At 42.0% G+C, this 21,204-nt stretch overlaps 1 protein-coding gene across 1 annotated transcript; it reads left to right on the forward strand.

Annotated features, from left to right (window-relative positions):
* Positions 1-976: 976 nt before the first annotated feature.
* Positions 977-20,316, forward strand: PRDM4 (PR/SET domain 4). Its single transcript, XM_060245556.1, has 11 exons — positions 977-1,246; positions 7,182-7,315; positions 8,058-8,234; positions 8,724-9,518; positions 11,408-11,557; positions 12,586-12,704; positions 13,235-13,320; positions 15,557-15,684; positions 16,363-16,677; positions 17,647-17,815; positions 19,928-20,316. Exons 1-11 carry the CDS (start codon positions 1,236-1,238, stop codon positions 20,232-20,234), a joined length of 2,391 nt encoding a protein of 796 aa, XP_060101539.1. The 5' UTR covers positions 977-1,235; the 3' UTR covers positions 20,235-20,316.
* Positions 20,317-21,204: the final 888 nt, after the last annotated feature.

A 21,204-nucleotide genomic window follows, 5' to 3' on the forward strand; every position in this document is an offset into this window, starting at 1 on the left:
CCTCCCCTGGAAAAATTGTTTTCCAGGTAACCAGTCCCTGGTGCAAAAAAGGTTGGGAACAGCTGGTCTAAAGAGCAGCTATAATTTCCAGACATCTCCAGGCCCTATAAAGAGTTGGCAACCCTAGGGATCTGGCCCATTTTATGCAGACATAAAATTTGCCCTGCTGGATTAGACCACTGTTCTATCTTCTAGTCAAACATCCTGTTTCACACAGTGGCCAATCAGTTACTCTTCAGAGCCAACGAATTATTCAGAGGCCAAGGCATTCCCCTAAAGAAACTGGATTGTAACACTTTTTTAAAGCAACGATATTGCGGGATTATCTACGGTAAAAGAAAGCGTGTACCTTTATAAACTGTCCACGAAGCCCTGGAGATGTTTTGATTTCACTTGTTCCCTATTAAGATCAAAAGGTAGAGCTGCGGACAGCTGAATGCCTACGCAAGTCCTTTCCTGTAACCCTATTTCCTGCACCATCTCATCCAGTAGCACTTTATTTTTAAAATTCCAGCAGGAGCTGAACTCCAGTTTGGGGTATTTTTCTATCTTTCTGTCGCAGAAATATGTGCATTCTTTTTTAAAAGTTGCCCGTGCAGTTTGGGTGCGCTAGATGACTGCAGCTTGACGCTACCGTTCACACACCAATTACTGCCTGACTGTAAAGCGTCCTATAATGTATGTACAGGGAGCGAGGGGGAAGCCAAGCAGCTTTTTTTGGCGGGAAGAGTCTGCACGGCGGGAGGAGCGCGCCAAGCTAAACGCGGCCGCCGTTTTCTAAAGCAGGGGGAGGATGGAGCACTGGCAGGAAGGGCGGTGCGCGGGGTCGCTTCCTGGATGCGGAACAAAGCGGAAGCAATCGCCGTACCGAGCGCGACCCTCCTGTTTTCATCCCTCCCCCAGTTTCCCGCTCTCTTTACCTCAGGCAGGGGCTGTTCTGAGGTTGTGCCGCCACGCCCTCTGGCGGGGGCGCGCTGGTTTCCTGGCGCCGCGGTGGGCCGTGAGGAGGCCGCGGCGGTCGTTGTGGGTGGCGGCGGCGGCGGCTCCGAGGCCTGGGTTGGGCTGCAGGGGGAATGCAATAGACCCATGCTTGGCTGGGGCGGAGAAGAAGGGCTCCCGGCTGCTAGAGGGCTGAAGGGGAGACCAGATGAGGAGGAGGAAGAGGAGAAGGCCGCTGTTGCTGCTGCTGCCGCCGCCCCCGCCGGGTCTTTCCCCTTCCCGGTTTCGCCAGGCAGATGCATCACAGGTGAGAGAAGGCGGTGTGGCTAAGAACAGCTGGGGAGAGATACCTTTTCAAATGCCGGCTCCCTGGGTCACTCACGGCACGGCCGCTCAGCGCCTGGACTACCTCGCAGGGTGGTTTTGAGTATGAAATGGAAGGATAGGGAACAGCGTACGCTGCTCAGAGATCCTGGAAAGGAGGACGGGTGATAGGTGTGAATGTATACGTGGGTTTCACTTCCCTTCTTTTAAAGCGCCCGCGCTTACTGGGCTTGAGCTGTCCAGTAATCCTTGCTCAGCCATGAAGCTCACATTCACATTACACTAACGAATGCATTTTACATCCGGATTTTTGCTATTCTTACACAGTAGAAATCTGGATGTAAAGCATATTAGTTAGCTTGAAGCGATTCAGCCGTCTGCCAGGAAAACTTGCCTCACAAGAGGTGTTAAAACTGAAATAATGTGTTATGTATATAACTGCTTTAGGGGAATAGTGTGTGCTGGTGTGTACGACCAGGGCTGGAATTACCCAGGGCTCTTATTTCCAATACTTGAATTAGGATATCTACAGTATATTTATTTGGTATGTTTTTGTATCGTCTTTCTTCCAAGGAGTTTAGGGTGGCATGCATCTTCCTCCTCTCCTACATTTTATCCTCACAACAACCATCTTGAGGGTAGGTTGGGCTGAGAGAGAGTGTCTGGCCCAAGGTTATCCGACATCAACAAAGACAAAATTAGCCGCACCAGTAGGCAGAAAAAAATATAGAAAACCAGGTGCAAGGCGAAATAATATTTGTTAAGTTTTTGTGGATTTTGACCTTACTGCTGAAGGTGGAAAGTGAATAACTTTGGAAATCATCTCCTTAAGAAGCGAATTGTGAAATGTGTAGGGATTCACAAGCACTTAATATAATTTCACTTTGCACTTGGTTTTCTCCTTTTTTTCTGACAAGGTCCTCCTTGAGTAAGCTTCATGGCTGAACTGAGATTTGAATTGGGATCTCACAGATCCTCCTTTTACTGCTTTGCTAGGTTAACTTGATGTGCCTCGGAGCATGTTGGAGTGTCTTTCTCTCATTGTTTGAATAAGCATGGCTGTGGAGTAACATACCTGGTAGTTTTGTAGACTGAGCTTGCTACAAGATGAGCTTGTAGCATTTTGGTTCTGCTCTATCTGTTGGCCAGTGTTTTTCATGTTTGCTTTTTGACATACTAGTTTTTGTGTGCCAGAAGGTTTACATAGTCTGTACACAGTGCCAGCTGTGCCAAGAACAAGCACTGACCTGAACTGTTTAGAAGAAAAGTGAGATAAAATTTCTAAACAAAAGTGCAAGGCACTGTTAATATACACCAACTTTTCCTGTTCTCTGTTTTCATGTACCTCTCCATGATATAATTTGGTCAATATTTGTCTTGTTAATATTGCTTACATGAATTGCTTTGAACGGTCAGTATTCCGGATTCACCTGCTTCCTCGGGGTCTCTAGGATCCCTGTGTAAGCAGGAATATCTTGTTTGAAATGCATGTAAACATGCTCATGAACATGCGATGTAATGCACAGCCTACCACTTTGCATACCCATATGTTGATAACAGGTTATAGGACAATTCTTTTAAGCATATCTTTACCACATCAGTGTCTAAAATACTGCAGGACAGGCTAGATCCAGGTGAGTAACCGTGTTGGTTTGAAGCAACAGAACAAAGCAGAGTCAAGTAGCTCCTTTAAGACCAACAAAGTTTTATTCAGAATGCCATTCTATCCTACAGTCTGATGAAGTGTGCTTAGAGCACACGAAAGCTTACATTCTGAATAAAACTTTGTTGGTCTTAAAGGTGATACTTGACTCTGCTTTGTTCCTCAGGACAGGCTGTTACAAGTCTGTGAATCATATGGAGTAGAGCCCTTAGCAATTTGTATGGTGGGGAAGACCTAAGCCTAAAACATTTGGTATGAGAATGTAGGGCTCTTAAAAGCATATCCCTGAAATGTTGGAGGTTATTTATTTATCATATTGACAGAGTTGCAAACTCAAGAAGTATATAATAATATAAAATACGTAACCAAGTTGATACAACAGATATGCAGACTGATTGGGCAATCCCCCTAAATACTAATATATAGATTTTCAGTCCACTCAGTTGCAGCTGAGGAGAGTTCATAGAGCTCCGTCACAATTCCCTGGAAAGCATGATGCTTGCATTCCTGTGACAGATGGAAAATAGTTTGGTGAACTGCTCTACAATCACATTTAGGTTGTGGTATTTTGCCCCTTCTAAACAACAGGTCTACACAACTGCCAAAGCCTGTTTGTATTCTGTTAGCCATCTTCCATACTTTATGTGGCAAGTCAAATCCTGAGGGCCTCTCATTGGTGTTTATCAGGTTATGGATGTTAGGTGGAATTGGTTGCATCCATGTTAGCAACCATTCATTCCCTTGAACAAAATGTTGTGATTGCAGGATTTGTGCAGGTCTTATTGCTACATGTCAGGATCTTAGTCTGGATAAGCCACATCAGCTGTGTCTTTGTGGATGAACAACTGTCTTTTTTCAATGGTATTTCCCTATTCATGAAGAAGAGCGTATTGTCTTTGGAGATGTGGTGGAGCTATGTGGCAAAATGTAGGTAGGTTGGAGTGGGTTTAATACATCCGTTGATGGTTCTCATTGTTTTGTTGAGTTGGACATCGAGTTTTTGGACATGGGGGCTGCTGAGCCACACTGAAGCACTATATTCTGCAATACTATACACCAGTCCCAAAGCTGAGCATCTAAGTGTTGTGGAACATGTGTCCCCAACCCCCGGGCCATGGACCTGTACCAGTCCGTGGCCTATTAGCAACCGGGCCATGAGTTGTATAATAATTTCATTATATACTACAATGTAATAATAATAAGATGACGACATTGGATTTATATCCTGCCGTCCACTCCAAATTTCAGAGTCTCAGAGCAGCTCCCAATTTCCCGAGGTCGACTGTTATTCAGGGCTGAGGTAGACTGTTATTCAGTTTCTTCTGCTTGTTGATTGACTGAGCCATAATTACTCTGAAAGTTCTATTGCTCAATATGTTATTTAGGAGTCAAAACAATGTTCTACAGGGGGAAACTTGTAAAAACTTGTACAGCAGACAATCCCTCCAGACTGTACTACAAGCAGCAGTCAGATCGACAAATTCTGTTGATGTCTTAAGACACTTCTGAAACCCTTTCTCAATTAATGTTGTAAAGTTGAGAACCTGGTCTTCACAACTACAATGGGATCTAAATCCTGCTTGCTCTATAGGAGTGCAATTCTAGCTCGCTTCCTCGTGGTGCACCCTGGATAACACTGAAGTGCTAGAACTTCTGGCATCCAGACTGTCATAGGATCTCCTGGCTACACTACACACATGGAAACAATATTGGAGGTATGCTGCTGCAGTTCGGATTCACAATGTTTAATTACAGGCAAGAAATTTTTGGTAACCTAAGATGTGTTTCAAAAAAAATGGAACTAAGGTACCAAAAGCATCCAGAGTGAAGCCAAATCAATCTGGCAGTGTCCAGTGCTACTCTGAAGTTTTCTGCTCTTATGACAAGAGTCACACATTGTGGAACATTTAAGCTCCGAGTTTATTGATATCCAGAATGAGAAATTACTTCATCTCATGCCTTGTCATCTGTTTCTTCTGCCCATCATAAGGCTTTGGTAAGGGAGCTGTCCAAAATGGCATATTGAATGGATCATCCTCCTTTATTACACATCCCATACTTCCTTCCTCAGCTGCCCATTGATACATGTTTATATGGAAGACCAGCTGTTTAGGTTATAAGCTCCTATGCATAGAGGTGTCTTTTGTTGTCATTCTGAGGCCCCTGCCCATTTAGAAATTACAGCTGATCTGATTTCAGAGAGGGTGGTTTTCTTTAGATCAGTGATGGAGAAAGCTGACTTTCTGAGTCTTTCTTAAAAGCACAGTAGGTCTTTACAGGCTATAGACATAGCAATTCTATATTAGTGACAGATGAGGGCAAGGCAGAGGAAAGGATATTCTGCAAGTACTCAGGTATGTGTTTGTGGACATGTGCTTGTTATTTGTGAGCCTAAACACACCTTGTGGCTTCTCTATCATTAGTGGAAAAAAGCTACCCAGTGTGCTGGCCCTGTCAGAGGCCAAGAGCCCAGCATTGGCTGGGTTGGATGCAAAAGAGGCAGCATAGGAGGACAGGGTTGAGAAAGGTGGCTGGGGGGGTGTCAGAAGCCTGAGAGAAAGCAGGGACCAATAAGGGAATTTCCCCCTGAGTTTCTCTTGGGTCCCCACTTGTCAAAAAACTACTCCATAGAGGATATGAGCAATACAGCTGCAAAATGGAGCAAAGGACAGACTGGGGGGATTTGTCTTTGAACTTGAAGGAAGTCTCTGGATTGCAGAAAAACCTAAAATATTTTAAAACATACAATTTTAAGGCTCCCAGGACTCCCCCCCCCCTTGAATGTTGCTGTTTCTCTGTCAGTGTCCTTGCCAGTGCTTGGTATTGGTTTGCCAGGTTGATTTGGCATGGATTCTTTACTCTAGTTCTATGGCTCTTGCAGGTTTCCACAGTGTTTTCTTTGCTCAATATGGTTTGCCTTGGATTCTTGGATTTGACATTGGCTTGGATTTGCTGGTCCAATATTTGAGTTGATTCTCTAATTTGGCATTTGTTGGGCTTGCAATAGCTGCCTTGTTAAAAATGTTTCGCTTGGAAGATTCTTTGGTTTGGCATTGGTGTGGATTCTCTAATCTGACATTTACTGTGTTAGGCTTGCCACATTATCCCCTGCTTCTGCTGGGATTCCCTGGTTCTCTATTGGTTCTTTGGGCTTGCCAGTTCTGCTTGTTTTGAGAGGCTTTTGGCCCGGGGTTGTTTAGCTTGTTCTTGAGTGTTTGTTTTGCCCTGGAGAAAGTTTGGAATTTCCACCCCTCCAGAAAAAAGTGGAAGATGGCTGGAGGCACCTTGTTCAGGGGTCCATATTTGGCCTTTTGGTTCCATTCACTTGAAACTTGGTGGTTACTTAGTGGACAGGCAATAGCAGCTCTACTGCAATTTTGGTGCAGTTAGTTTAAAAACAGTCCAGTGGAAAGATTCCCCATAGGGAATAATGGAGACTAATAATATTGAAAACTGCCCCCCCCCCCCAAACTCAGAGCTGAATACCAAACCAGTATTTGGGACCTGAATAAATGAGTATACAGATATTTTCAGGTCCCCAATACCTGGATCCAAAAAATATCAATTTCTTCTGTGTTGTATATCCCTTCTTATGACAGTAAGCCTGCCGACTCATTATACTTACCTGGATGAAAGCCAGATTGCACACAAATGATCTTTTTTGCTGTGTAAACTTGCATAGGACTGTGCTGTAACTGCTATCACTCAGCAACTCCTCTTGCTGCAAATCTCTGCTCTTAAACAGTGAAAAGGCCTGAAGTCTTCAGAAAGTAAGAAATGTGCAGTGAGACTGCCTGACTGCTAGCAGTCAGGGAGCGAACTGAGGTAAAAGTGGATGGGAACAACCCCAATGGCATAATGAGGACTGGGGCTTGTTAGCCAGGGAACAATCTTATAGCAGTTGGCTTTAAGTACCTTAAAGACTAACAAAATTTGTGGCAGCTTTTGTGAGTCACTGCTCACTTCTTCAGATAGTTTAATCTAGATATATTAGTTTAATCTAATTTGCCTGTGGTATAGTTCAGATAGTTTAATCTAAATAGATTAGTTTAATCTAATTTGCCTGTGCTATAGTTTGTAAACCTCTTGAGATTCAGTCACCTTGATGCAAAAACCTTTGGCATATTGTGTGTCTTATTTTCCTATGTGTGTTGTATGACTCCAGTGTAAAACTCTAAACCAGATAAGGAGAGGTTCTGAGAACTTCCTTGGTTTCAATGTAATTTCTAAGATGTATAATTGCTCTTTCTCCTAGGATGAATGACATGAATTTGAGCCCTGTCGGGATGGAGCAACTGGCAGCTTCCTCTGCGAGCAGCGCTCTGACTGTCTCAGGAAGCCACCTAGGTCTGGTGTCCTCCCCAACACACAATGCCATATCAACGCCAGGTAACATGACAGCTGTAGGATGAACAGTTAATTCCTGCATTATCTAATTCTTTGTGCTTTCCAAGCAAGCAGAAAAGTGTGCACTTGATCAAGGCCAGCTATAGAAACAGTGGGAGGGTTTGTCTTCCTGTGCCTGAAGAAAACTGATGTTGTCTTTAGCTCCTTTTCCCATGGTGCACCACTTCTGAAGCTTGGCTTCAGGATGTCTATTGATTTTTAGGCATGAGCATGCTCTTCAAAATGCTGCCAAAAATGACATGGTCAACTTGTGTTGGAAATGCAGGCACCTCTGTTTTTGCTATAGCATGTGAGGCAATCCCAGGTGTATTAGCTAGGAAAGAGAATTCAGATTACAAGGAGCATTTTGCTACTTTGGAAGCCAAAACTTCTTTTTTGGTGTTTTTTTGCATTTTGTATGTGTGCGTGTGCCTATGCCTGGAAGTCATAGTGACCTCTGGCAACTCCTACTGGAGCATGGAGGACATTCAGAGAAGTGGCTTGATATCCTGTCTCTGCCTCTCAACTCTGGTATTCTCTGGAGGTCTCATCCAAATACTTGCTAGGGTTGGCCCTACTTAGTTTCTGAGATTTGACAAATTCAGGCTTGCCTGGGCTATCCAGGTCAGGGATGTAAGCCAAAGTCTGGACAACCTGTTCAGTTTTTGGTTCTCTTATAATTTGCTATACTTGCTTAAATGTTAACTGTAGCTTCACTGTTCTGTATGTCTTGTTTTCTTGGTAGGATTACCAGTTGCAATTCCAAATCTGGGGCCCTCTTTACCATCTGCATTGTCTCTGATGCTTCCAATGGGCATTGGGGATCGAGGAGTGATGTGTGGTATACCTGAGAGAAATTATACCCTACCTCCACCGCCTTACCCTCACCTTGAAAGCAGCTACTTCAGACACATTCTACCTGGTAAGTTGTGTAGTCTGGAGAGGACAGCAGGGAGGAGGATTGAGCCATGTCTTTGGTGAGGAAGCATTCTTACAGGAGGGCCACTTGGAGGAGAGGATGGAGGGATGTATTTAAAAGTGCTATAGGAATGAGTTATTATTTTAGTGTCAGCAGTTGTTATGGAAACCCCAGGGTATTTGGTCTGGACTGGGTTGGGGGAACGGCACAGTATACAAGCTTCTGCAGCCATTGTGAATGTACGTCCCATTTTACTGCCTAAAATTATTATTTGTTACATGTCTGTTTATTCTGTAATTTAGGGTTCCAGTTCTACTTTAAAACCAGAACACAATGTTTGCCTTTAATGAAATATTGTGGACTGGTTTTAAAGTAGAACTGGAACCCTAAACTGTACAACTCTCTGGCATATGTGTATGAATAGATTGCCAGTGGGCTTGGTAGTAGCTGCAGACTGATGCTCTTCCCATTTCTTTTTCTTCTCTTCCTTAGGTATTTTATCTTACTTGGCTGACAGACCTCCACCTCAGTATATCCACCCCAACAGTATAAATGTTGATGGCAATCTAGCTTTATCTGTCTCCACCAACCCTTCTGGCTTGGATCCCTACCAGCCCAGTGGAACTGTAGGTCTTGAACCCGGCATTGTCCCCATGGATTCCCGCTCAGTGAATGCACACAGTACTCAGAGCTTGCATCCCAGTGACAGCCATGAGGTAGCTCTGGACACAACAATTACCATGGAAAGTGTCTCAAGAGTTACTAGTCCCATCTCTACTGACAGGATGGCTGAGGAACTTACGATAGGTGATGTAACTGGGGATCATTCACAGATTGCAAGTGGCAACCGGAATCATGAGCCCTTAGCTGTGGATGCTGTTGGCAGTAGCTTAGCTGCAGATGCTGTGGGGCACAACGGCGTCATCCCCATTCATGGTAGCAGTTTGGAACTTCCTGTTGTTATGGAGCCTGATCATATTGCAGGCCGTGTCAGTGGAATATCTGACAGAACGCTCAGCGACTCTATTCATACAGTTGCCATGAGCAGCAATTCTGTGAGTGTTGCACTTTCTACCTCACACAACCTCACCTCCCTGGAATCTGTCTCCTTACATGAAGTAGGTTTGAGTTTGGAACCTGTGACGGTATCTTCCATAAGCCGGGAAGTAGCCATGGGACAAGATCATGTGGATGTCTCTCCTGACAATCTTGCCTTTGTACCATCATCACTGCAGATAGAAGACTCAAATTCAAACAAAGAAAACATGGCTACTTTGTTTACCATATGTGAGTGTGTGCCAGCATTCTTGCCTTGACCCCTGAGTAGCACTTATATTGCAGCTATTGTACAGAGGAAGCAGGAGGGTTCTTGCAGTAATCTTACAGTGCAGTCTGAAGTGGAATTACAGTTTTCTAAGCTATTGATTTCAGTGGAATTAGAAGGGTGTAACTGTGCTTAGCACCGCCTTGTTAGTTTCTTCTGGGTTGTATGGGGGAAACCAGTGGTGAGTAATGTAAGAAATGTAAGAAACTGGGCAAATTAGAGTTAAACTCTGTATAATACATGTAAAGAAACCAAATGCTTGTATTTTGCTAGTGCTGTCATGTTTCCCCCTTTTCCTGTACAGAATTTAAAGTTGAGGTTTTTCTTTGTTCTTGTTGGTAAAGAATAGAAAAATTGGCCTCCACCTGCTATCTCTCTATCTGTGATGTATTTATAAAAGATTTATATCCTGCCTTTTGATGAAATGGTTTATGCAGTGGCTCACAATAATGTAATAGCATAAGCATTTTTTTAAAGCAATATGATAGCTACAATAGAAGGTAGTCAAATACTTTATGTCAGTACTGCACGCAGCAAACAACTGCTAGCCTATAAAAATGTTTGCCTGTTCATGCAGTAGTCAACCAAAACTTTGTAAACCTTCATTGCCTGGTGATTTGAAAGTGATTTTTACCATCTTGGACAGCAGATGAATAGCTGTTTATAAGCTTGCAGCATTGGAAACACTAATTTAGTAACCTTTAGTCTAGTCCAGTGCATTGGCTAGTAGCTCAGAATGGACACTCAAGAGCTGTATTTTTGTACTGTTGTCATTTTGTGGAAACAGATCACTGTGGTATTAGAATATGGGCAAGTATTTAAAGGAGATATGTTGGTCCACAGGAAAAAAAAAATGTGTAATAGCTTTTATTTTGTCAAAATCTCAAAACAGTTTGCAAACTTTCAATGATGGAGAGTTATGGCTATTTACTTGACTTGTTTTTGGACCAGCTAGATGAGTGAACAAACAGAAAGCAAATTTGAAATAGGAGATTGTTCTTATGCATCAGCTGTTGAGAGAACAAGATGCATACCTGAATTGCTGCAGTGTCTCTCTGGAGTATCCTGTGTTTTGGTTGTGTTTGAACTTTGGTATCTCCTGTGTCACAATATCCTATGTGACTCTGGATGTCTGGTTACTGATACTTGTTTGTCTTCATGTTTTTTGTGAAATATTTTTATCAGGCTTGCTGGTCTTGTAATACATGAATGTCATACCCTGATCTCTGCCACGCTTTGAGGGGCAGAAATGGTTGTGGTATTGACCACAAGTTCTGTACCACCACTCTCAAATTTCAGATGGCCAGGATGCTTTCCTTGCCCACAGAGTATTAGGTAGTGACTTTGATAAGTGATTTATCTTCAAATATTCTGAGGATCAAGTGTAAGAAAACTAAAGTGAATGGATATGTTGTACCAGCACTACGACCCAGTCTTAACACTGGTGTGTTGAGGATACTTCCCTTGATCCCTGTAGGCTATAGCTGTGGTATGCATGGTCTTTCGCAGCACTCATAGGAGGTAAGCACTCTGCTGCCTTTTTTGAGCCTCCTTTGGATCATTCTGGCCAATCAGAGCTCCAAGTACACTAACATCAAATATTAAGAGAGTAGCCCAGATGTTGATCTGTATTGAAGGTGCAGTGGTGCAGGTCAGCTTACCCAGACAAGCAGCATGACTGTGCTACTGATTTTCAGCCCTGTTATGAGTCTGTGCTCTTGGAATGGTTTGGATGTTGGGCTATGTGAATGTAATCTCTTTGCTGTAACTATCCAGCTTTGACTTTTATATTTTCATTCTGCAGTAATACAAAAGAATGTTCCTTTGATAACGTATGTCCTTTCATCTACAGGGTGCACACTCTGTGACAAAGCATACCCATCAGATTGCCCTGATCACGGGCCTGTGACCTTTGTTTCAGACACTCCAATAGAGAGCCGAGCCAGGCTTTCTGTCCCAAAACAGCTTGTTATCCGGCAGTCTATCATGGGAGCTGAAGCTGGTAAGGGTCTTGTTAACAATACATTTTCATGAAGGGTGTATGTGTGGGAATCCCTACTAAACAAAATCTGGTAAGAACAGCAAAGAGATGCTACATGGGAAGAAGGTTAGGCTGGGCAGAATATTATGGATGCAGTGCAAGAGTATCTGTTTTGTTGTCGCGGATCAGTGGAGGATACTTTTTCTTTATGTCAGTGCTAATTACTTAGAGTTTAATGAGGAGAGCTATCTCTTGGCCTTCTTTCAATATTCTTAACACAACTTCAGGGAACTTCCCCCACATTGATTAATCTGCTGTGGAACCCTTGCACATGTCTAGTGCTGAATCTGAGTGCATTGCAGACAGTTTTAGAGTATATTGGAAATTTATAATGGCTATTGGTCATGCCTTTTGGAAACTGGTGAACCATGGAATCTACACCATACTTTCTTTGGTAATGATAAAGAAGCTGTCTTTCAGTGTTACTTGTCTGCCATTGCTAATCTTCAAATTCACTGGAATATGTTTGAAAAACCCTGCCTCAAATCATTGTTCTCTGAAATTGAAAAGCAACTAAGAAAACCTGGCCAGAGATGTTATGCAGAGTAACTGGGGGGGCGGTGTTCATAAATTACAAATGGCATTTATGTTGTTGCATTTTAATTGTGCAAATCGGTAAGCTGAGAATCTTCTTGAATCCCTTGGTGCTCCTGCAGTTTTTGAAATATTTTTTTTCTATTTTTACAGGAAGTGTCATGCATTCTTTAATGAGCACAAGAGGTCAGGACCTCAGTTTCACAGCTTACCTGGAAGTAAATGACTTGGTATTGGAAAAGAAAAATGTAGATACAGTAATTGCAATTGAGCTTATTCCCAAAAGCATCATGTGTTAGTTGTTTTTGTGAATATCCCATTTGTATAAGCTTTCATGGCTTGATGTTTAGCAGTAGCTGACAGAGGACTGTACTGCAAATATGACATCTCTTTACTATTTGCAGTTCTTGAATGTGTAGTCAGTGGAGTATTGTTTTTCTTAATACTGTTGGTAGGTGTGTGGGCTCAAGAAACTATTCCTGTGCGGACATGCTTCGGACCACTCATTGGGCAGCAGAGTCACTCCATGGAGGTGGCTGATTGGACAGATAAAGCAGCAAATCACATTTGGAAGGTCAGTTGGAGGTTCTTTCCACATGGTTTTGTTTTATGCAGAAACAATGGCTTGATTGTAAGGTTTTCATCTTTCCATAAATGTATTAGGGTTAATGAAACAGTATCCTGAACTGTATGTAAATAATGATGCTTTAGGTATTAGACAACTCATCCTCACTTTTTCTATTTACATTGCTTAAGAATGATTACTTAGAGCACATCTGCCTTGCTCCTTAGAACTGAATTTGATGTAGCTTTTACCCTTGATATCCCTTCACCCAAGAATCTTATAAAATGAAACTCTTGTCAGACAGCTTTGTTTAACATGACACTTTGCCAGGATTCAGATGTGGGTGTCTCAGAAATTGGGATGACTTGGGGCATATTCTCTGATAGAAAGGAAGCAATTCTCCGTTAACAGCAACAGTGGCCTACAATGTGCTCTTGAGACACTTAAGAATCTTATGAGTAGCTGCATCCCTGGGGTTTCTTGGTTCTGTGTAGAGATTCTGGAATATCTGATTCAGCTCTTTGTCATTTCATGTTCAGATATATCACAACAACGTTCTGGAGTTCTACATCATCACAACCGATGAGAATGAATGTAACTGGATGATGTTTGTGCGAAAAGCCAGGTGAGAAAGAGAAGTGGCAAACAGAGCAATAATGACTATATGATATGTGATAAGAGTTGAAGTCTTGTAATAGAATTTTCTTTTTCTTTAACATGAAACAAAACATTCAATTTCTAACTATGCTAAAATCTAATAAGTTGAACTTGGATATGTGTCAAGGAAGTCTTACATTCTGATCTTAGCTTAATATTTTAACCATGCTTACTTTTAAGGGATTGCACTGATTACTAGATGATAATGTGAGTACAAGTCTGGTTTTATCCTTAAGAGCCCCAACACTTTGAATCTCATAAGTATGCGTTGGAATTTATCCTCCTTGTCTAAGTTCTTCAAGAGAGAGTGTGCTTTGGGGACTGCTTGAAGGCCCTACACAATATTTGTAAGCTCTTCCCTGCCCTTATTTTGGAATTCTTTCTCAAGGGAGACCTACCCAACAATATTACTTATGTTATTTTTTGGAGAAATTTAGGATGGCTGGTATTTAACAATGGATTTCAGTTTATGAGCCTCTGCTTATGAGCCTCACATTCAACCTCAGTTTATGAGCCTCACATTCAAGAACTCAATGCACAGCAGCCAAGAAGGTCTGAGCGTCTGCTCCGGCTACAACGCCACTGAGGATGTTCTCCGCAGCTGAGAACGAAACATCTGGAAGGAAAACTTTCTCCAGTAGAACACAGCACTTGATCCTGAAAGATTCTACAAAGCCTCTGCTTGGTTATTTCATGGGGGTGCTTTTTTAGAAAACCATTTTTGTACCTTGTATTATGCCACAAGAGCCCTTGTAGATTAGGGAGTGCAGTATACATTTAAAAATATATACATAGGTTGCCTCTGCTGCCTGTAATTTGCCAAGCAAGATATTAGGTTTTGTTCGTTTGTTCTGCCTCTCAGTAAAAGCTTTATGAGTGTCTAACAAAATCCAAATACTATTGTAAAAAAAGGCTGTGGGGGCTTTCATGAAAAGGACAGAGGAAATAGTGTATGTGTGTGGAGAATGCTATTCCTCCCACAAGTGCTTGTGGGTCCTCCACTTGTGTGTGTGTATAAATTAGCAATTAGAAGCAAACAAGAAGGTGGGTACAGCAGATGAAACCTAAACATCTTCCCGTGCTGTTGAGCCAAATCCCTCTGGGTAGGGAATTCCATAATTTTGATGCTATGACTGAGAAGGGCCTTTCTCAGGATGCTGCCCACGTATCCTCAGGTGACAATGAAGTATGGCCCCTGAATCTGATCATAGCAGTCAGGTAAGTTTGCGTGGGAGTAAGCAGTTGTTCAGGTATGCAAGTCGCAGGCAACATGGGGTTTTTTATAGGTCAAAAACAGTACCTTGAATTGGGCCTGAAAAGCAGATTAGAAGCCAGTGCAGATGGAAGGGCTGGTGTGATATAGTTCCTACAGCCTGCTCCAGACTGCATTCTTCTTGCAGCATTCTGAACCAGCTGTAGTTTCTGGACACTGTTCATGGGCAGCCCCACATAGACAGCATTGAAGTAATCTAAACTAGATTTTACTAGGGCCTGTATCACGGTGGTAAGATCCTTCTTAATCAGGAAAAACTGCAGCAGGCTCATCAGCTGAAGCTGTTAGCAGGTGCCACCAGTCACCATTGTCCCCTGTGTATCCAGCAGGAGGCCATGGTCCAGCAGCATCCCCAGACTGCCAGCCTGCTCTTTTAGGGGGATTGCAACTCCATCCAGAACATGAGACACCTCCAATCCTGGGCCAGTTCTTTCAGGCACTAGTAGCACCACTGTCTCGCTGAGACTTGTTTCAGTTAATAGTGCTTGTAAGCTGTCCTACAGATTCTTACATGATTCAAAGGTGGAGTATTGGCTGAAACTCAAAACAGCAGAACAGATACTTGAACCTTGAGACATTTGTAACTCAGAAAGGATGGGAGCTGAAGATGCCTCCTGGTTTTGCCTTCATCCAAATCTTTTTTTCTAAGGAACTTGTTTCCTCCTAGTGAATGGAGATGAAATTACCGGTTTCTGGACATACAGCAAGTAGTAATTTTCTGGCTTCAACAATTTCCTTGTGTCAGCAGTTTCCTCTTTGTAGCATCCAAAGGAGGCTGGATGTTACTTTTCCATTTGAAAAGTAGCACCTGTGTCTCCTGATTTTAATTGGCTTGCACTAATACTGTGTCCTTAGGATATTGGTGAAAATGAAATTGTTTTAAAAGTTAATTGCATAAGATCTTAATACAACTTATTCCTGCACGGAATAGGAACCGGGAAGAACAGAATCTGGTGGCTTACCCCCATGATGGAAAAATTTACTTCTGCACCTCATGTGATATCCCTCCAGACCATGAGCTCCTTTTTTACTACAGTCGAGATTATGCCCGACAGATTGGTAAGCAGTTGGCCAGACTAACTTTGAATCTTATCCTCTAGATTTATTCAGTCCCAGTTTTCCCTCTGCTGAGGTTCTGATCTAATGTTGTTAATATTGTCAATGTGTTGCCCTTGGAGAGTTTAATTCTCGATGTTTTAGTATTGTATATGGGCTGCTGAAGTGAGCACATGCCACAGGTTTTGTTTTTTTAAAAAAATAAATAGCTAAGCACTATCCTGCAGCCTGGGAAATTCAGTTCTGATTTCAAGATCGCCTAGGAAGTCCAAAGCTGAGTCTAGTCAGCAGAAGAAACCAGATAATTCTTGAACTGCACATTATTGCCTATAAAGTTCCGTATTCTATGATGATCTCATTTCAGGGACATTAATATGTAGCTTGCTGAAGGAACAGGCGAAGCCTAGGATTGTTTTGATATTTTTTGGGTTCTGACCTGTTGCTGAACAATAATCTACATACTTTATTAAGAACCAGAGACCCCATAGTTTGGAACTTCCTAATGAAACGTGTCCTGTTGCATTCTTACATTCACAAGGCCAAGCTTTGTATTTTTTTTTTTTTTGGTACTGACTCAAATGAAGATGTTCCTTTATCAAGTGGAACTAATCAAGTAGTAAGGCAGCCACTGTTCGAGTGCTGTAATGATTCTAACGTGGTGGTTTCCTTTTGTCTTGACAGGTGTTCCTGAGCACCCCGATGTGCACACTTGCCACTGTGGAAAAGAATGCACTTCCTACACTGAGTTCAAGGCCCACCTGACCAGTCATATCCACAGCCACCTCGCCAGTCAGGGACATACCAGCAGCCAGGGACCAGGCCATGGGAAGGAAAGGAAGTGGAAATGCTCCATGTGTCCTCAAGCTTTCATCTCGCCTTCTAAGCTTCATGTCCACTTCATGGGACACATGGGCATGAAGCCACACAAGTGTGATTTCTGTAGCAAAGCATTTAGTGACCCCAGTAACCTTCGAACTCACCTAAAAATACATACAGGTGAGTGACTCTTAAAGTTCCCTTTCCAAAGGGTTATATGAGCTAGAGAACAAATCTAATAGGAACTATCAACTTCATTTGTAGATTCCGAAACTGGAAGATCAAACTATGACTGTTCCTTGGATTGTCATGAACTGTATAATGTACTATGGTTGCATGATCCAGCCACGTGGTATTTTCATTTCAGCCTTATGGTCAACCAGCTTTTTTTTTTTAACAGTTCCCCTTCCCTTTGTTCTAGTGTACTTTGGATTTTATCTTTAGATAAGGTGGTTGCCTTTAGAACTGCAAATCTGCTCTATAGAGTAGCTGACATCTACTCATCCCGTGCACATGAATGTGCCCAGCTCTCCATACTAGAGAAACAAATGCTAATTTCTAAACGGAATGCTCCAAAGCCTTGCTTAATAAGTCATTTGTGCAGAACAGAAAGAACACAACAGGGAAGAGTTATGTGTTCATTACTACCATCATTGAACATCCTGTGTAGGTCCTTCATCACAGTAATCTTTCCAGCTGAAGTTAAGCTCCCTTATTTCCTAGGATAAACAGCACTCCCTTTCCCACAGATCTTTCTAGCTGCATGTAGTTTTCATGTTCTGCATACACAATGTCTATTTTTCAGGCTCTTGACCTAGTCCTAGTCAACACAAGCTTTTCTTGAGAAGAACAGCAAATTCTGCAGTGTTTTTGGGAGGCTTTGCCTTGTACAACAGAATTGTTCACTGCCTCACTGATCACTAGTAAAATGTGAACACACATTCTGTTCACTAGGCACCTACATGATAAAAGGCTGAAGTTCTTTTTCATAGGCATGGAGTAAATGTCACAGGGCAGTTCTATTGGTAGCAGGCTATAAAATACATATATGGTACAAAGCTGATGTTTTGGGTTTTCAACCCACATTTACAAGAAGTTAACATAAAGTGAAAACATCTCTTAAAACAACTTTTGTGTGTCCAATTCTAGGTCAGAAGAATTATCGCTGTGCTCTTTGTGAAAAGTCATTTACTCAGAAAGCCCACTTGGAGTCACACATGGTTATTCACACTGGAGAAAAAAATCTGAAGTGTGATTACTGTGATAAACTGTTCATGCGACGGCAGGATCTCAAGCAGCATGTACTCACCCATACACAGTAAGTGGGTAATTTACTAGACATTCTAGATTGATTGCTGTTGTCATTTTGCAGGCTATAGGAAAGTGCTTATTTCTTAGGGCATAACAGTCTTTCAAAGAAACTGAAACCAAGCAGTACACAAGAATGCTAAGAATACTAGAAACAGAACTGTGCATAGGGTGTGGATGTGAACCTTCTTTTGTTCATGTTTCCTTGTGTGCTATTTTGTGATTACTACCTGAGATTCAGGATGGTTTAATATTGAAGAAGAAGAATTGCAGATTTATACTCCGCCCTTCTCTCTGAATCAGAGCGGCTTACAATCTCCTATATCTTCTCCCCCCACAACAGACACCCTGTGAGATGGGTGGGGCTGAGGGGGCTCTCACAGCAGCTGCCATTTCAAGGACCTCTGCCAGAGCTATGGCTAACCTAAGGCCATTCCAGCAGGTGCAAGTGGAGTGGGGAAATCAAACCCAGTTCTCCCAGATAAGAGTCCACGCATTTAACCACTACACCAAACTGGCTCTCTTGATCATGTAATGGTAGCACATTAGTTAAGATGCAACTCCTTATTCCAAAAGTTTTTTTAAAAAGGGTTTCCATCTTCCTGAAAAAGAAGCTTAGCCCAGTTTCTCCTAACCAATTCAGTTCATGGATAATTTGGCAACTTCCTAAACCTTGCTTATCCAAGATTTAATATTTAAGCTTTCTGCCCTTTTCTAGTTTGGTGCAAGCAACATTTCTGCTGCAGTCTAAAGATCACATATCATGCCTCTGCTGACTGACTGTGTATGTCATCTGCAAAAAGTCCTAATAATAGACAACTTAGGTCATTTAGCAGTGAATACTCTGTTATGTATTGCATCTCTCTGATAATATAGCACTTTTTAAAAATTGCAGGATTACATGTGAACCTTTAGCAGAGAAAGATGGGCAAAATGTTTTTAGTTTTTACAGTAGCATCTGCTGTTAAAGTGACGATGAAAGAAATCTAAAGTAACAAGTGTGGGACCTGCAAGGATGTACTTTGGGGGGTGGGAATGACTCATTTTTCCCTTCCCTGAAAGCCCCCTTAACCTTTCCCCTTTTTGTATTTCCTTCTCTCCTTGCCACCAAGCAGCCAGTTACCTTTATCTTCAGCTTTTCCTTCCCCACGCAGCCTGTATCTGGAAAAACTATGGCCCATTTGCACAGCATTGACTGCTGGGACAGACCCAATTACACAGTGGAGAACCTGTAAGGACTTGCAAGGGGCATCTCATCTTCCCTTGTGTCCCCTTCCTCAGACTATTTCCTAATTCCCATTTCTATCAGCCCCATATTTTCACACATTTCTGCTTCCTTCTCTCCTTTGTATCAACTAACCTACCTTTTATCTGCCCACATTGTTATTCCACCTTTCTCCACAACGGGGACCCAAAGCAACTTACATTATTCTCTTTTCCTGCATTTTATCCTTAGCAACTAATCTATGACATGTTAGGGTAAGAATGTGTAACTGGTTACAAGTCACCCAGTAAGCTTTCACAGATTAGAAGAGATTCAGAGCTGGGCATGCCAGATCCTAGTTTGAAACTCTAACCACTGTACCATACTGGCTTGGAGTGGGGGCTGCTGTTAAGAGTTCCAAGCAATCAGCCAGGAATGGATGAATCATGGGCATTTTTCAGGTTTGCAGAAAGAGGGTTCCAATATCTGGCTTTAAATATCTGCAGATTTGGCTCTGTTGAGAATTATATATTGACATATCAATGGTGTATATCTCCTTTGAAGTTAGATGTTTCTTAGGTTATGGTATTTTTTAAAAAAATGAACAGCAGGTTTTGTCAGTACTGTTCAGGTAGCTATCTTCCCAATTCACAAGAGGTTCACCCTTTTAAAGTCTAGTTTAATTTGTTGCCATAAATGTAAAGAATTGTTCTTATATCGATTCCCTACACTGGAACTTAAGTCATATTCCTAAATACCAGCCCGTACCACCTTTATCTATTTTGTGCATACACAAGTGTTAATTTCTCCATGCTAAATGGATACCTGAAGCTGGAGGCAGAATGTCTAACAAGCTTGCTTACCATTCAAAATAGTCCAATTCAGTGTCTAACATTCTAAATGCTGCTTTTTCTTTAGAGAACGTCAGATAAAGTGTCCCCAATGTGAAAAGCTGTTCTTGAGGACAAACCACCTGAAAAAGCACTTGAACTCTCATGAAGGAAAGCGGGACTACGTCTGTGAAAAATGTTCCAAGGCTTATTTGACAAAATATCACCTAACTCGCCACCTAAAAATCTGCAAAGGACCCACCTCCAGTCTCTCAGCTCAGGAAGAAGATGATTCGGAGGAGGAGGAATTGATGATAAACTCTGTGAGGAGTGAGAACTGTAGGCTGAACAGCAGTGTGTTTGTGACAAATGATACACTCCCTTGCCACAAGTAAGAAATGGAGGTCACCTCAAAAATGTAAATTGGGGACTGTTACCTCATCCTAAAATTATGTTTATATTAAATTAACCCTTCTGTAATGAACATTTTGATGACTGAATAGCACTCACACTTCTTAATGGAAATGAATTATGCACTTTTCAAAGAGACATTTCCTGCAAGTTTAAGCCAATGAGCTCAGAGTAATTCTGCCTACCTTTATCTTTTCAACTTGTGCTCTGGTTGAGCTGGGTGATGTGTCATACATGACGTTCAGAATGAAACAGGCAGGTGCAATTCAGCTCTTATCAGACAACTGATCAGAATAATGAATTTGTCAACTATTCTTTTACATTTAAGACTTTGATCTAATCAAAACAGTCCAATAGCCCTGTGATACACATTATTTTGAGGTCAGTGAAACACTGCTAAAATCAATATTCACCGTCCATAAGTTAGTTAGTTATATCCATACACATTTCTAGAATATGCTGATTTGGGATGCGAGTCTCAGAGAAGGAAGAGCCAATCTGCTGCTAATATATTTACAGAACAAAGATCTCGTTTTCAGTGGCTCCTTAAGGGAAAATTCAAAACTGCTTTTTGTAATATATCAAGAACACATCTCAAGTTTGTTCAGGCTGATCAGGAAGCTAGTTACTGCGTCGCTAACTCTATTACTGTAAAAGTACAAATCATTAACAATCATTTTAAAAAGTACATAATCTAGAACAGGGATGGCCAAACTTGCTTAATGGAAGAGCCACACAGAATAAATGTCAGATGCTTGAGAGCAACAAGGAGGGCAGGCAGGCAGATAGATGGAGGGAGAGGGAAGTTGGAAATAAAGTGACATTAACGTTACCTGCATTCTCCAAGCTGGCTGATGGGGCAGTGGGGGCTTCAAGAGCCACACAATATGTGTGAAAACACCACATGTGGTTCCTGAGCCACAGTTTGGCTAGTCCTGGTCTAGAAAGATTATA

Source organism: Heteronotia binoei, chromosome 8, assembly GCF_032191835.1.
Source record: "Heteronotia binoei isolate CCM8104 ecotype False Entrance Well chromosome 8, APGP_CSIRO_Hbin_v1, whole genome shotgun sequence".
Taxonomy (NCBI): Eukaryota; Metazoa; Chordata; class Lepidosauria; order Squamata; family Gekkonidae; genus Heteronotia; species Heteronotia binoei.